The sequence below is a fragment of the Callorhinus ursinus genome, unplaced genomic scaffold (genome assembly GCF_003265705.2).
Source record: "Callorhinus ursinus isolate GAN/ISIS: 27379988/994484 unplaced genomic scaffold, GSC_fseal_2.0 scaffold29, whole genome shotgun sequence".
Classification (NCBI taxonomy): Eukaryota; Metazoa; Chordata; class Mammalia; order Carnivora; family Otariidae; genus Callorhinus; species Callorhinus ursinus.
The window spans coordinates 16,458,599-16,473,515 of NW_027397091.1; the positions used below are offsets into that span (position 1 = coordinate 16,458,599).

Consider the following 14,917-nt stretch of genomic DNA (forward strand, 5'->3'; position numbering starts at 1 on the left):
TAACAGATTTAAGAAGGTCACCAGGCAGGCTCTGGGAAGCCAGGACAAAACTCAGATCTCTGAGCTAGGGCTTAGAAATGCAAAATGAATCCACAAAGTAATAGAGGGAGAGTTTATTATGTTTTTTTTCCAAGCCAAGAGCCCATCTAACTTCAGAATCCACAAAGGTAAAAGGAAGAAGTGGTCAGAAACATTCTTTTCCCATACTTTCTGCCCAGTTCATTCTTTTTCTGATCAAACATTAACTGAATGCTTACTGTGTACTAAGCTGGTAACCCCCATTGGGGATGCCTTGGTGAGCAGGCCAGACACCGTCCTGTGCCCCTGGGACTGTAGCCTCTGGAAGGAGACAGTTACACAAGAAATACCAAAACAAAGTGTGATGTGCGCCCTCCTAGAGCTGGTTGTGTGGGAGTTGCTCGGTATATGGCAGGGGTTAGGGACCTCCAATGCTTGTAAGGAAGTGATGCTTTTTCTGAGAATCTGAGATTATCAGGAGCCAAGCAGGTAAAGAATGTGAGAGGAACAGTTTGTAGAAGACAAAGATCCAAAAAAGTTTCACACACTGAAGGATCTGAGGGTGACACCTGGGACGGAGGGAGGGGGGTGGGGGGCAGGAAGTGGCAAAGTGGAGGGATGAGTGGCCGGGGTGAATTTAGAGATAGAGAGGGACCATGTGCTAAAGGATATGGTGAGCTAAAGCCAAGGCAGTGGGAAAATGAAGGATATGAGGGAGGGAGTGGTGTGATTGCATGTGCCTTTTATTTTTTTTTATTTTTTATTTTATTTTTTTTTTTAAAGATTTTATTTATTTGACAGAGAGAGACAGTGAGAGCAGGAACACAGGGGGAGTGGGAGGGGGAGAAGCAGGCTTCCCGCTGAGCAGGGAGCCAGATGTGGGACTCGATCCCAGGACCCTGGGATCATGACCTGAGCCGAAGGCAGACGCTTAACGACTGAGCCACCCAGGCGCCCTGCATGTGCCTTTTAGAAAGAAGATTCTGACTACTACACAGAGAAGAGTTTGGAGTCAGATCAGACTGATGACAGCAAGACCTGTTATGAGGCATTTGAAGGAGAGAGAAAATATAGTGACCTAGACTAGGACAGTTGTATAAGTTAGCTATTGATACCATAATGCTGTGTAACAAACCATCCCCAAACTCAGCAGCCTGCATACATTAGCATGTATTTCTCATTCATGCATCTGCATGGTGACAGGTGTTTGGCCAATCGAGGTTTGGCTCCAGGCTTCAGACGGGGCTATTCCTTGTGTCTCTCATCCTCTTTGGACCAGTGACTTCCTGAGACACATTCCTTGCAGGATGAACACACAAGAGGTCATGTCAATGATGGAAGTATATTTCAAACCTGTGTTTTTGTTAAATCCACTAATATCCCATTGGCTAAGCAAATCACATGGCCAAACCCAACTCCAAGAGGCAGAGAAATGCCTCTGCCCACCATGAGGCTATGGAAAGGGGGTGGACACAGAACTCTGACAGTGGGGCACTGGAGCTGTCTCTTATAGGCTCTGGAGAACTCAACGGCTCTTTGTAACCTTGCCTTCAGTGAGGCCATATTGGTAGCTTACACCCAGCCAAAGTGGAGTGTTTCAGCCATGGAAAGCAGCAGAATGCCAAAATGCCACTAATAAGGCCAGTCTACAAACTGTTCCCACAGCATCTGGATAGGGAATTTGGGGACAGTTTGCTGACATCTTACTGAATGGTTCTTCTTGAGGTTGTCCTAGCAGAGCTCCTGCCCTTACAGGTCCCCCAGGGATGGGCTTCCCTGGGTTGCCTAAGGCCTGAAGCTTATTCATTTCACTACCCCAGTTTAGATCCTCCCAGAAACCATTCAATCCTGAGACAAAGATTTGAGGTGAGGTGGGTATTGGGGAGGGGCAAGAAACTCCCAACAGAGGAGTGGGGATGGGCAGGGAGATGGGCAGGGAAGGCAGCCAACCGAAGTCATGGGAACTGGAGCTCAGTCCCTGGGGAGTGTGGGGCTCTAGCAAATGGTGTACACTTCCATCTCAGAATGACCACATCTGAGGGGCAGGGGAGCTACGTGTTTATGCACCCACCCCGAGAGTCATTGGTACAGGGTAGCTTGGCACTTCCAGAGTTCAGGAAGAAGCCCTTGAGGCACAGACACTGGTATTGTTGTGGAGAGGCAGCTGGTCCCACAAAAATGGTAAGAAGGGGGCACTGGGACATGGATGGGGTCCCAGAGGTATCTGCCACACTGGCATCTGTGGTTCCTAAAGTTTATTCAGGATGGTTTCAGAAATGATAAGCAGGAAAGGTCAAGATGCCACTTTTGAGGGTTCTTAGTGGGTGAAGAGAACTCTAGCATTTTCCCTGTGCCCTGCAGGGTGCAAGGAAAAGTCTAGACTTTACTGTCGGAATTCCAATTTTCAGTCTACACTGATCCCTTACCAGTTTCCTGGCCTTGTGTGATATTATGGTTTATGGTAAGAAATACATGTTTGATCTTCATCCCTGTTTCTAGCACAGAGCTCCTAAAACTTCTGGAATTTTCCCAATGATGAGAGCTATAAGGTGTCTTCTGTTATGTTAATGAGGTGACTTTCCTGTCCCATCTAAGGGTGGGAGCTGGTTGCCAGGAGAACCAACCACGTGATTAAAAGGTTGAAACTTTTTTTCAACTGTTTGAAAAACAGTTGCTGACAGGGAGAGGAGAGAGGCTGGAAGTTGAATCAGTTGCCAATAGCCAATGATTTAATCAATTCCCTACGCAGTGAAGCCTCTATACGAACCCAGAAGGACGGGGTTCCGAGAGCTTCCAGGTTAGTGAACACGTGGAGGTTTGGGGAGGGTGGTTTGCTCCAAGACAGCATGGAGGCTCTGCTCCCTTTCCCCATACCTCGCCCTGTGCATCTCCTCCATCTGGCTGCCCCTAAGTTATATCCTTTTATAACACACTCGTCATCTAGTCAGTAAAATGTGTTCCTCAGTTCTGTGAGCCGCTCTAACAAACTAATCAAGACCAAGGAGGGGGTCCTTGGAATCTCCAATCTATAGCTAGTCCATCAGAAGCACAGGTGAGACCTGGACTTGTGATTGGTATCTGGGGACAGGGAGGGCAGTCTTGTAGGACTGAGCCTTTTCCCTGTGCGATCTGATGTTGTCACTGGGTAAATAGTGTCAGAAGTGCGTTAAATTGTTAGGGCGCCTGGGTGGTTCAGTCAGTGAAGCGTCGACCTTCTGCTCAGGTCATGATCCCGGAGTCCTGGGATCAAGTCCCACATCAAGCCCCGAATCAGGTTCCCTGCTCAACAGGAAGTCTGCTTCTCCCTCTGCCCCTCCCCCCTGCTCGTGCGCGCTCTCTCTCTCTCTCCCCCTCTCTCTCAAATAAATAAATTCTTTAAAAAAAAGAAAAAAAGAATTGAGTTAAATTGTAGGACACCCATCTGGGGTCACCGAAATGCTTGGATGTGTGGGGAAAACCCACACCCACACACGAATGGGAATTGGTGAGCAGAATCTTACCTTGGCCAAGTGCTGAACTTCCCAGAGCATCAGTTGTCTCATCTTTACACGGGGAGAACAAACCCACCCTACCTACCTCCAGAGTTGCCACTAGAATTCCACACAGCCCTGTGTTTGTGAGAGCCCCTTGGATGGGACAGGACTCAGACACCACCTGCCACTGAAGCGCCTCTTCTCTGTAGGCTTATTCACTTTCTCACCTCATTTAATTGTTCTGGGAAAGAGATTCCCACCCGGTGATATTTTACAACATCAAACCAAGGCTAGACACATCCATTTGGAGCCTACACCCACACGAATGTTCAAACTACCCAAATCTGAAAATGCAAAGTGACATGCAGCATGCGTTCCAGGTCATAAATAAATTAGCAAAAATACAGGGGATCCTTATTTTTCCTAAAAGAATTCCTCTGGATGTGTACAATTGACTTCAAACCATAGAGAGATTTTAATCTATAATATGGGGAAGTCAGAATCTTTGAGGCTGGGGATTTTGGACCCCCAAACTGTGTAGGATTTAGGGAACTACTTATGAACCGTGTGCAGAAATAAAGCTAGGTCTGAATGGGTGTCTGTGTGTGCATGCAGATGAAAAAATATACATGCATCATGGTCTAATTTCTGTTGACTTGGCAACCAGCCAGCCTTCTGTTTTCTCTGCAACAGTTGCCATGAGGGAATTAGAGAATGAATTCCGTATTTTGAAGGAAAGAAATAAAAACAGTGTTCAATGTCAGGGCAATTGTACCTTGCATGCTCTTCGGTGGGCATTGCCATGGAGATTTGCTGCATTTGCACTTAATGGACCCTGTATCTGTGACTCAGGAAGCAGGGAAACCATTGTTTAGATCAACACTGTGTATGGCTAGAGCTCCAAGTCTTTTGCAAAGGTAGTCCAGAGATGAGACGGGTCCGTGCTATTGCTGGCTTGCACGATCCAAGAAACTAGATTTTAAGGGGGTTGAGTTAAATTTGCTGCCCTTGGGGAAACTTACTGGGGTGCTGGAAATGTTTTATGTCTTGTTGAGATGCGGATTACATGGGTACATGCATTTGTCAAAACTTAGCCAATAGGAGAGATTTGAGCCTTTACTGTATGCAAATTATGCCTTTTTTTTTTTTTACAAAAAAACCTATTTTGGTGCCCTTTCACTGTGTTGCTTAAAAAGATCAGCTTAAAGCCACCCCCACATCAGTCTCCTCATCCAGCTCTGAAATCTTGCCCCTTGCCACCCAGCCTTACTGCCTCCAATGTGCACACACACTCCATGTGTGTGCACACACGTGCACATACTCACACATGTGCACAAGCATACACACATGCTCAGCATCACCCGCAGATATTTATTTAAATATACAACGTATGTAGACAAGTGGGGAGCTAGGTGCTAGGTGGAAGGAGGCAAAACTGAAGACCCAGGCATGTGCCATTAGAGCAGTGGGACTAGCTCGGGAGGTGAGAAGGCTACCCAGGCAAGGTCAGGACATGATCTGCATCAGTAGTGGGGATAGGGCCAGCGAGGGCTCAGTGAACTTGGAAGAGACAAAAGAACTGAGGGAGGGATGGGCAGAATAGAGGTGAGGTAAAAAGGAGGTACGCACCCCATCTGACAAGACTGAGGTTCCAAAAGGGAGACAGCGGTGTACTAAAGTGAGGAAAGTGGATCTGCCCTGTTTGGAGAGGCTCCTAGTGCCCAGCTAGTGAGAGGGGGTACCGGTGCGTGAAAGAGAGTGTTTGAGGTCCCAGCAGACCCCCTGGCTGTCTTCATTATCTCCCTTCCTGCTTCTCCTGTGGGTGAGAGGGGCCGCTGTAGGTCTCTTTTCGTTGTGTTTGTGAATTATAAAAATCAATGCATGTTAATAGCCCCAAACTAGAAGCAAGCCAGATGTCCATAAACAAGAGAATAATTAATAAGCCGTGATATATTTATGCTGTTATAAAAAGAAATGAGCTATTGATGCAATGAAAAATACGAAGGAAATGAAGAAATCTTTAAAAATTATGCTGAGTAAAAGAATCCTGGTGTAAAAGAACACACATTTTAGGGCTTCCTTTATATGAAGTTTCTTGGACGGGCTAAGCTTAGAAGCAGTGACTGATCCTGGGTGAGACTAATGAGGGAACAAGAGAACTTTCTGGGGAGGATGGAAGTGGTCTCTATCATGGCCACAGTTGAGGTAACACAGGTATATGCATTTCTCAGAACCCACTGAACAGTGCAATCGTGATTTGTGAATTTCACCATACAGAAATTGCATCTAGAAACAAAAGACCTTTGAACTATAATTGAGCCCTTTGGTAAAATGGTATAATAAAATGGTGTCATTCTTTCAATTTTTCTGAATGCTTGAAAACTTTCATAATAAAATGTTAGGTGAAAAAAAGGATTCTTAAAAAAATATAAAGTGGGGAAAGGGGACAGGGAATGTTGGACAGGATTGCATTGCTTCTGGAACACCATCCAGAAATGGCAGCCAGGGTCTCCCTGCTCCCAGCCTCTCTCTGAGCAGTCCACCCTGCTCCATTTCACTTCTGCAAGGAAACGGATTCATCGTGTGTTCATTGGTTACATATTGAAGCATGTGGTCTTTGCTCAGCCTTATGCCCGGCGGAGGATAAAGTCAGACGTGGTTCCCGCCCTTATGGTGTTTGTCATCTACTGAGGCTTTGATCAGGGGGCTGCTGGGTGGTGAGTTTATAAAAGAAGAAGCCAGGGGTACCAGGGAAAGGATTAGGCAGCTCATGAGTTGAATGGAGAATAATGGCCCAGACACATTGAGAACTCACTATACACTAGGTCCTATTCAAGCTTTTTAACATGGATTAATTCAGTTAATCCTCACAACCACCTCATGAGGTGGGAATTGTATTATCTCCATTTTACTTCTCAGAAAACTGGGGCATGGGGAAGTTAAGTCATTTTCCATGATGATACAGCAGCTCGGTGACCGAGCAGGGATTCAGAAGGGGTTTGGTGAACTGGATCTGGAGTCTGTGCCCTAAACCAGGGGTCAGCAGACTTTCTGGAAAGGGCCAGAGGGGAAATATTTTAAGCCTCATGGGCCATATGGTCACTATGGAACTTCTCGACTCTGCCACTGCAGAAGTAGACAATATACAAATGAACGAGCTGAGCTCCAATAAATTTCATCTACAAAACCAGGCGATGGGCCAGATTTTATTTGGCCAACTCTTGCCCCAAACCATCCATAGTCTCCAGTGATTGGGAGATGTTCAAGTTGGACCCACAGGCAACTGAAGAAAACCTAATTCCTGACTGTCATGTACATGTGGAGGTGGGGATTCAGATAGCAAGGAATCAATACAGGCTTTGAAAGCTCCGGTCTGTAATGAATGAAAAAAACAAAAATTACCCCTAGGTGCGTGTGGCAATCTGTTACCAAAGGAACACTGCAGAGGAAAAGGTGAAAACGTGAAAAATACTCAGAAACCCCACCAAGTCAGTTGTCTTTAGTCTTTGGAGCCAGATTTACAATTTTAGAAGCACCACTCTTTGAGATTTTATGTCAGTGGAGGAAGAGTAAAGTTCCAAAGCTCTAGTTGAATATGATTGATTTTGAAAAGACAGAAGGCTTGGCCAAAGAGAATTTTCCTGCTTAGAGCTTGGCTCTCACTGGCTCTTGGTTTCTTAGGGGCAGGAAATCACTTTACTCAATTCTTGTTGCTGACAAGGATTCAACCCTAGAGCTCAAAGGGTGAGCTGGGCTGGGAATGCACTGACCACGTGCTTAGCAGAATCCATGCAATGTTGACAGTTAAGAGTTCAAAAGTGTTTCTGAGAGAGATGATTTGAGTCCTTTGCTCTTAAAAAGGCATTTGGTGGCTGGGAATAATTTCCAGCTGGGGTTCAGCAGATGGTTGGCTCACATGGATTGTGCCAGCAGGGGAGAGGGTTAGAACATTGCATAAAGAGATATGTTATGTTCCTGGGTCCCCACACAAAGGTTTTGACTGTTAAGGGCATGGAGTTTCCTGTCACCAAAAGGTAAACCGAACACACCCACCTACAGAGACACCCACATATTCCCATACCTATACCCCAGGGTTGAACTGGTAAAAGAGTGGCAAGAGGCGCCTTGGACCTTGTCAGAAGGGCCCCAAACCACTTCTAATAATCACCACTCAGTTCTCTAATGAAATGATCAACCTGCCTTGCTTTTCCTTCCTGTGGATACAGATGAGCCTTTGACTCCCAGCAAGACAGTGTATGTTGGTGGGGGGCTTTAATGTCCCCAAACCTCCATGCAGATAAGACTTTACAAGAGAACTGGTGAAAATGAATGTCAAAGTCCCAGCCCCAAAACCCGTGGAGATCAGATGTGGATTTAGCCTCAGTACTGGCTTAAAGTCAGTGTTTCTTAAACTTTCTCACACATCAGAACCACCTGGAGGGTTTATTAAAACACTTGGATGGGCACATCCCCATAGTTTCTGATTCAGGAGGTCTGGGTGCGGCCTGAGATCCTGCATTTCTAGCAAGCCCCCAGGTGACGCTGGTCCAGGGAGGACACTTTGAACATGGCAGCTCTAAGGCATACTTCCTATTTCAGGGTAGCCTACCTCATGACCTTGACCTAGGTCAAGGCAGAAGGGACATCTTCTCTACACTATGAAAGAAACTCTGTAATATTTTTTGGCCCGGTTGGCCTCTAAATATTGGACCCTGCCCAATACCGCAGCCACTAATCACATGTGTCTCTTTAAATGTAAATCTGAATTAATTGAAGATAAGATTAAAATTTTTGTTCAGTTGTACGAGCCACATGTGCCTAATGGCTGCCATATGGGACAACACAGATACAGGACGTTTTCATCATGGCAGAAAGTTCTACTGGACAGCGCTATTTTATAAGAATTCCAAAAATTGTTTCTCTCTTTCTCTTCAGTGTTTGGCAGCTAACCCCACTGTCTTACTCTGAAAGACAAACAAAACAAAATCCCTTTACGAATATCAGGAATGGAATGTTAACTCTTTCCTCTTCTTTGCTTGCTTACAAGAGCAAGACTTATCCATCTCTTCCTGTCAAGTCTGGCGGGAGTTCACAGACAATTTAACGCAAAAGAGATAAAAAGTTTAGTAATATTTTTTCAAAATATTGCTCCCATCCCTCACATCACAAGATTTACCCTAAAAGTTGTATGTCAAGAAAGCACATGCTTCCTGGAGGTCAGGTCCACAGGGAAGTGTTGTGGGCACCAAGAATCAGGCCACACACGACAGGGAATTCCAGTGACCATGGGGCAGCCCAGTGGGCACTGCCTCTGGAGGGAAGAATGGGGTTGGACTGAGAGGGGACTAGACAAGGGGAGCCCCTGGCTGTCCTAAGAAAGTGCACGTCCCTGCTCCCAGCGGCAGAGCATGGCTGTCGAAGCTCCCTTTTGTTTGCCATCCTGAAGCAGAGATTTGGACTGCCCACTATTCAGAGTTGCTTCAGCCCCTGCACTGAACAGATGCCTTTTTAGAAGACTAACAGCGCATCCTTTCTTACAGATTCGGCTAAACAGCAGAGGACTCATCTACTCCGTGGGCTTACTCCTGGCCTCCGTCTTTGTCACGGTAGGGCTACAGCTCCTTCCCCTCTCCAGTTCCTGTGACTCCTCTCCCCTTACCCCCACTCCCGCCCTTGAGTTCTTTGGCTACAGAGCTTGTTTGGACAACAGATGGGCTTGGCCTCCGGGTGGATGGGGACAATCGGCCTCCAGATGTCCCATCTCCTTCATGGCTGTTTCCTTTAGAAGTGGATCCTAGCAACTCCCTAGAAAGCCTTCCCTCTTTGTGAAAGGAGCCAGCCCTCCTCTGAGAAGCATGGCCCTGCCTCATGCCAAGCCCAAGCCATTTTATCAAAAGCAAAGGGGAGATCCCACTTTTTCTGCAAGATTAGTCAAGAGAAGGGTAGATTCCAATTAATTATCTGTTCCAGGTTAATAAGCATCTCCATAAATCCATGGATTTGACCAATACTCGGAGACTAAGAACACATTGTTTTACTGACAATGTACTTTTATGCCATTCTGCTATCTTGGCCATTATATCTACTTGTATAATTTGATATTCCAACTCAGCTGACATGTTTTGGTGGGAATTGATTCACACCAACACATGGACTGGTCCACATGAAGTATCTGTTAACATACAAGTATGCAGTTGAATTTTCACATTAGAAAACATTGAGACACAATGTGTTTCTTCTTAAAATTTTCAAGGAAACAGTCATTGAATTACACTGGCATGTGAACGTCCATATGCTAGAGAATAGGAATTTAGAAGAGCAGGCAGGAAGCTGGAGGTCATCGACAGGATCAGACTGTGAGTCAGATGTCAAGGATTTACTAAAGCAAACACTGCCTTACACAAAAGTGCGAATCTATGCAATCCTTTGTTCTGTAGCTTAGGAGGTTCTTTGGGTCTCGTGTGACTTAGGCTTATGGTACCTGTCATAGCCACACATTGTGCTCAGTGCTTTGCATACATTTTCCCATTTGGAGCTCACCACATGCCCATCAGATAGACACTACATCAACCCCATTATACAGATGAACATCTGAGGCCTCTAGAGAAATTGACACCAAATGAATGAACGGGCAAGCCATCCGACATCAGAGTGCATGCTTACAGCTACATTTGTACAACCTGTAGGAGATGGGGCTAGCCACCACCTGGGATGTTGAAATGGGGTTGCTGGAAGATGGAAGAGAAGTAGGTTTGTCGGGGGTGGGGGAAGAGCAATTTCAAACATCTTGAGCTTGCAGTGCCTGTTCAACACCCAAGGGAGAGGTCAAAAAAGCCACTGGAAAAATGACTCTGAGTTCAGAAGAAACGTCCAAGCTGGAGGCCCCAGAATGTGGATGGTATTTAAAGCCAAGCAGTTAGATGCAGGCAGCAAGGGGGTGAGGAAGGACAGAAAAGAGAAGAGGCCCAACATCTGAGTCTTGGTGCCCTCTGGTAGTTAGAGGTCAGGATGATGATAATAAACACCAAAAGAAACAGAATGAGCCGTTAGAGAGGTAGGAGGAAAACCAGGAGAGTATGGCATCTAGAAGCCAAGTGGAGAAGGTATTTCAGGGTGGAGGGAGTGATAGGCTCTGTCACGGGAGTTGAGTCCTGAGCATTGGCCATTCGAGTTAGCCATACAACATTATCGATGTTCTTAATGAGAGGGTAGTTGTGTGGGGCAATGAGGCAGAAGGTCGAGTAGGACAAGTTCACAGAGAATGGAAGGAGAGAAATCGGACACAGTGGTATTTACAACTCTTTCAAGTCATCTTGCTGTAAAGAAAGGAGAGAAAAAATGTAGTTGTTTTTTAAGAGGAGAGAAGTAGCAGCATTCTCGTATCCCAGCTAGAGTAATCCAGGGGTGGGGCAGGGAGATGGAGATGAAAGGGGGGCAGTTGCTGGGGCCATGTTCTTGAATGGTGGGGGCGGTGGGATTGTGTACATGTGTGAAGGAGTGGACAGGGCCATGGACAGGGCCATGGGCAGTGGGACCTCACTGGCAGGAGAGAAGGCGAGCAAGTGGGTCTGGTGGTGGGAGCTCTGTGGATGGAACATGGTCACGTGCTGAGAGTGAAGGTGGAGAAATGGGTGTGGGGGGTCTGAGAAGAGGGGAGAGGCTGGAAACAGCCATCCAAGGAAGGGGGAGACAGTGCACTTAGGGAAATGTGGGATGATTGCCATAAATGGCCCACTTGAGGTTTATGGGCTTGAATTTAAAGTGAGACTCTTCAGCATGGCCAGGCATTTTCCTCCAGCCTGGGTCAGCAGCACGGAAGCAATGTGGAGTCCCTGGAAGCTGGGCTTGAACCCAAGGCTGTGGTTCTGCCATGGGAGCGCCAGAGAGACCAGTGAATGTGGTGGATGCCCAGGGGTGGTTCTAGCGATTGCTGGTGGGATTTTGGCAGGGTAAGATGGGACAGAGGTGGGTCCAGGGGGTGGCATGCAGCAGAATGGTGGTGGTAGGTATGAATTCTGGGTCCTGCAGGTCTGCAGAGTTGTGGGAGGGAGGGTACCAGATGGACTAAGACGGAAAGAGGAGATGGCAGAGAGCGGGATGAAGGACATTGAGAGCGTAGAATTGTTTCTGTGCTTGCTTATCGCTGGCTCTCGGCTACGTGGCTGTCCAGCAGAACTGGTCAGTGGCCTGCACCTGCACCTGCCCTGACAGCAGCCACTGGCCATGTGTGGATGTGGAGCACGTGACATGTGGCTAGTACAACTGAGCAACTGAGTTTTTAATATTATTTGACTTACGTTCAGATTTGGGCAGCCACATGAGACTAGTGGGTGCAGTGCAGGTGCAGGGTGGGAGATGGGGTTGAGGACAGGTGTTGGGAAGATCCTCTCCATGGACGGTGAAATCGCCGGGAAGAGCGTCGGGGTGCTGTAGATAGGAGTGGCAGTGAGTGGGACTTGGGGATCTGGGGAAGGGGGAGTGGGGGAGTCTGGGTTTGCAGTGTGGACTGTAGCCAGATGGGATGGAGTGTGACTGTTGGAAGGCTTTAGATTCCAAGCTGGGTGTTTCTGGGGAAGCAGCAGTGAGGAGCAAGGGGTACAACTCCCTTGCCTCCAGGCGTGGGAATGGAAGAGATGCGGCCACCACCTGCCAGGAGATGTGTCCTCAGGAAGAGCCAGGGGCTGCTTGGGGACAAGAGGGTGAAGAGTCAGAACAGGTGATTCAGGCACAGAGCAGTGCTGGGTTGGAGTCCAGGGCAAGTGTGATGGCCGCGGTGCCTGAGTCGATTGGTCCCATCATTATGACTTTTTAAAGTTATTTTAAAGTTCTGACTTCCCTTCTTGATTTCAGTGTTCTGATCTTCCAAAACGTGAGCGATGGGCTTGGGGGGCTCAGAGACACTTGGTGCCCTGCGAGGGCAGCCCCGCCCCCAGACCCCGCAAAGCCCCCCCCCCACCTCGTGCCGCCTCTTCCCGCACCCTCTGACCCTGCTGTGTGTGTTGCAGGTGTTTGGCGTTCACTTGAACAAGTGGCAGCTGGACAAGAAGCTCGGGTGCGGGTGCCTTTTCCTGTACGGCGTATTCCTGTGCTTCTCCATCATGACGGAGTTCAACGTGTTCACGTTTGTGAACTTGCCCATGTGCGGGGACCACTGACCCGCCCGGCCGCCCGTCGAGCCTTGGGCCTCCTTTTCTGTGCAATACAAGATCCAGCCGCACCCCGAGTCACGCGGCCCGCCCCCGCCCCGGGGCCGGGGCCTCCGGCTCTCCCGCGCTGGTCACAGGCCTCCGCTTCTGCCTTGGTGGCCCAGGCTGTCCCCGCCCCTCCCTGCTCCCGCCCCTCCTCCCTGGTTTTCTCCCGCCCACCCCTTCCTGTCTCCTCCGTGTGAAGACTCTGACATCCGCGTGAATTTTCAAGCTCCATTTTTGAACAGTGACTGAGATTCTAGGAAAAGACAACAAACAAACAAACAAAAAACTGGCTGCTAACTGGCCCAAGCCAGGCAAAACTTATTACAATCCCTCCTCCTTTTTTAAGTTATTGGATGGAAGACAAACCTAATTTATGACCTGAGACTGTCAAAAGAATAGAGGAGAGGATATATCGATGCTAGGGAGTGTTTGGGATTTCGTTGTTTTGAGGTAATGCCTAGGTGACTGGGTTTGGGGAGGTTGTTTCACTTGGGGGGGGCTGCCCCCTTTTCTTCCAGAGACGGAGAGTTTCTCTTGAATCTTCTTTCACTGGGCTCTGGATTAGCAGACGATCCACAGGTTGTCCCTGCCATGTGTTCTGGGGTCATATCCCAGGCACGGTAGAATATGCGTGGATTTGGCACTTAGTAGAGGAACACGTGGGCGGGGCCACCGGGAACAGATGCGTGACGTTTCATATCCGTGGACGCCTCCCGGAAGTCCTGTAGGCGTTACCTAGGGGGCACGAGGCTTTCAAGGAAGAAGACAGCTTCCCACATAGCCATTAGGATCATCTTTTTCTCACTAGGTTCCTTCTAGTCTCTCAAGCAATAGTTCTAGCCTGCCTGAGGCCTTGGATGAGGGGCCCTGGTTACATTCCCCATCCGTGAGGTGCCAGGCAGTCAGCACCAGAAGCTTCCCAGCCCATGAGTCCCTGAGATGCGCGCTCGTCGCTTGGTATTTGGGGTTACAGGGAGTGACCCAGAGGCCACCACTGCTTTTCGTGCAGGAGTTACAGACACTGGTTTCTTGGAAAATGGAGAGAAGCACACTTTGCACAGACGTCGTCACTAAAGTCCCGATTTGCCACTCGGTATTGAGTACACTGGACCCTGACAGCTGGCTCTTGGGCCAGCGTCCTTCCTCATGGGACGCCTCCACCAAGCTGCCCCAGCTCCGCCCCTCCCATCCTGGAGGATGGCCAGGGAAGGAGAAAACAGAGAACTGACTGACACCTTTGGAACCGCAGAATGTGTTCAATGCAAGACTCGCTCAAGGGCATAAGTTATTGTGAACATTGTTGCCAATCACTGCTCAACAGCCCTGCTAGATTTTGTATGATGCTGAATTATTATGCAGACTAATTCCACCGAGTTGAGACCCACCCATGCTTGTTACACTTGTATTTATTGAAACTGTGGATTCTTGCCCGTGCTGCCCCCTGTATTTACTTTAAGCACTGACCACTTATCATTCATTCAGTATGGTTCCCCTCCATCCCTTGTACACATTCTGGTATGAATTGTAAAAATAACCTGCTACAAATTGGTTGAATGTTTCTGTCAATGGTGCAAACCGAGGCCAGCGTTAGCCGATGGGGCACCTGCCCGAAGGAGGAACGGGAGAGGAAATCACCAATTTGGGCTCTCAGAGCTAAGACACACGTATTGATTCTGTTGCACATTTTGCACTGGTTTATGGAGATTGTTTTCTTGGACGGATAGTGTAAAATAAACTTCTTTGTTCTGTATCCTTCCTTGAGCAGCACGCTTTACTTCCTCTCCTTAGAGTGTTGCCTGTTTTAACTACACTGACCTGTATGTATCAGTGGAAGGAAGTGGCCAGGTATTCGTGCTTCTACTCTTTCTGGGTGGACTCACCTGGAAGGCTGGCAAATGTCTGGTGGATTGCAAGTATGAAGTCACAAATTGTGGGTCTCCTCTAAATCTCGCAGGGACTTTGTATCTGTCATCCTGTAGGGTCCATGCAACGCTCTCTTAGGAATTCTTCCAGCTGGAGTGAGAGGAAGAGATTCCAGCACTGCTGATAACGTTCAGCAACGTTCAAGTTCTTTATCCTGTCTGACCTGACTACTTTTCAAATGTGAAAATTCAGACTTCCCTGAAGCTAACTCCTGAAAAGAGAGACTAACACATCTTTGTGATAAGCCACATTCTTACCCTGAGTGACTCCCAAGAAATAATTACCCAGATCTAAAAGTAGACCAAGGTTAGT

The 14,917-nt window shown here is 47.8% G+C and overlaps 1 protein-coding gene across 2 annotated transcripts in view; it reads left to right on the forward strand.

Moving 5' to 3' along the window:
• The window catches only part of SLC24A3 (solute carrier family 24 member 3), a 505,924-nt gene extending 491,492 nt beyond the window's left edge, over window positions 1–14,432 (forward strand). Inside the window, exons 16-17 of one of the 2 annotated variants that reach the window (XM_025876957.2) lie at window positions 9,032–9,097; window positions 12,497–14,432. In XM_025876957.2, coding sequence (XP_025732742.1) covers window positions 9,032–9,097; window positions 12,497–12,646 — 216 coding nt within the window. In that variant the 3' untranslated portion in view covers window positions 12,647–14,432. Of the gene's footprint in view, window positions 1–9,031; window positions 9,098–12,496 lie in introns of those variants that run through there. The other variant, XR_003209402.2, reaches the window with a different exon arrangement.
• The last annotated feature ends 485 nt before the right edge of the window (window positions 14,433–14,917 follow it).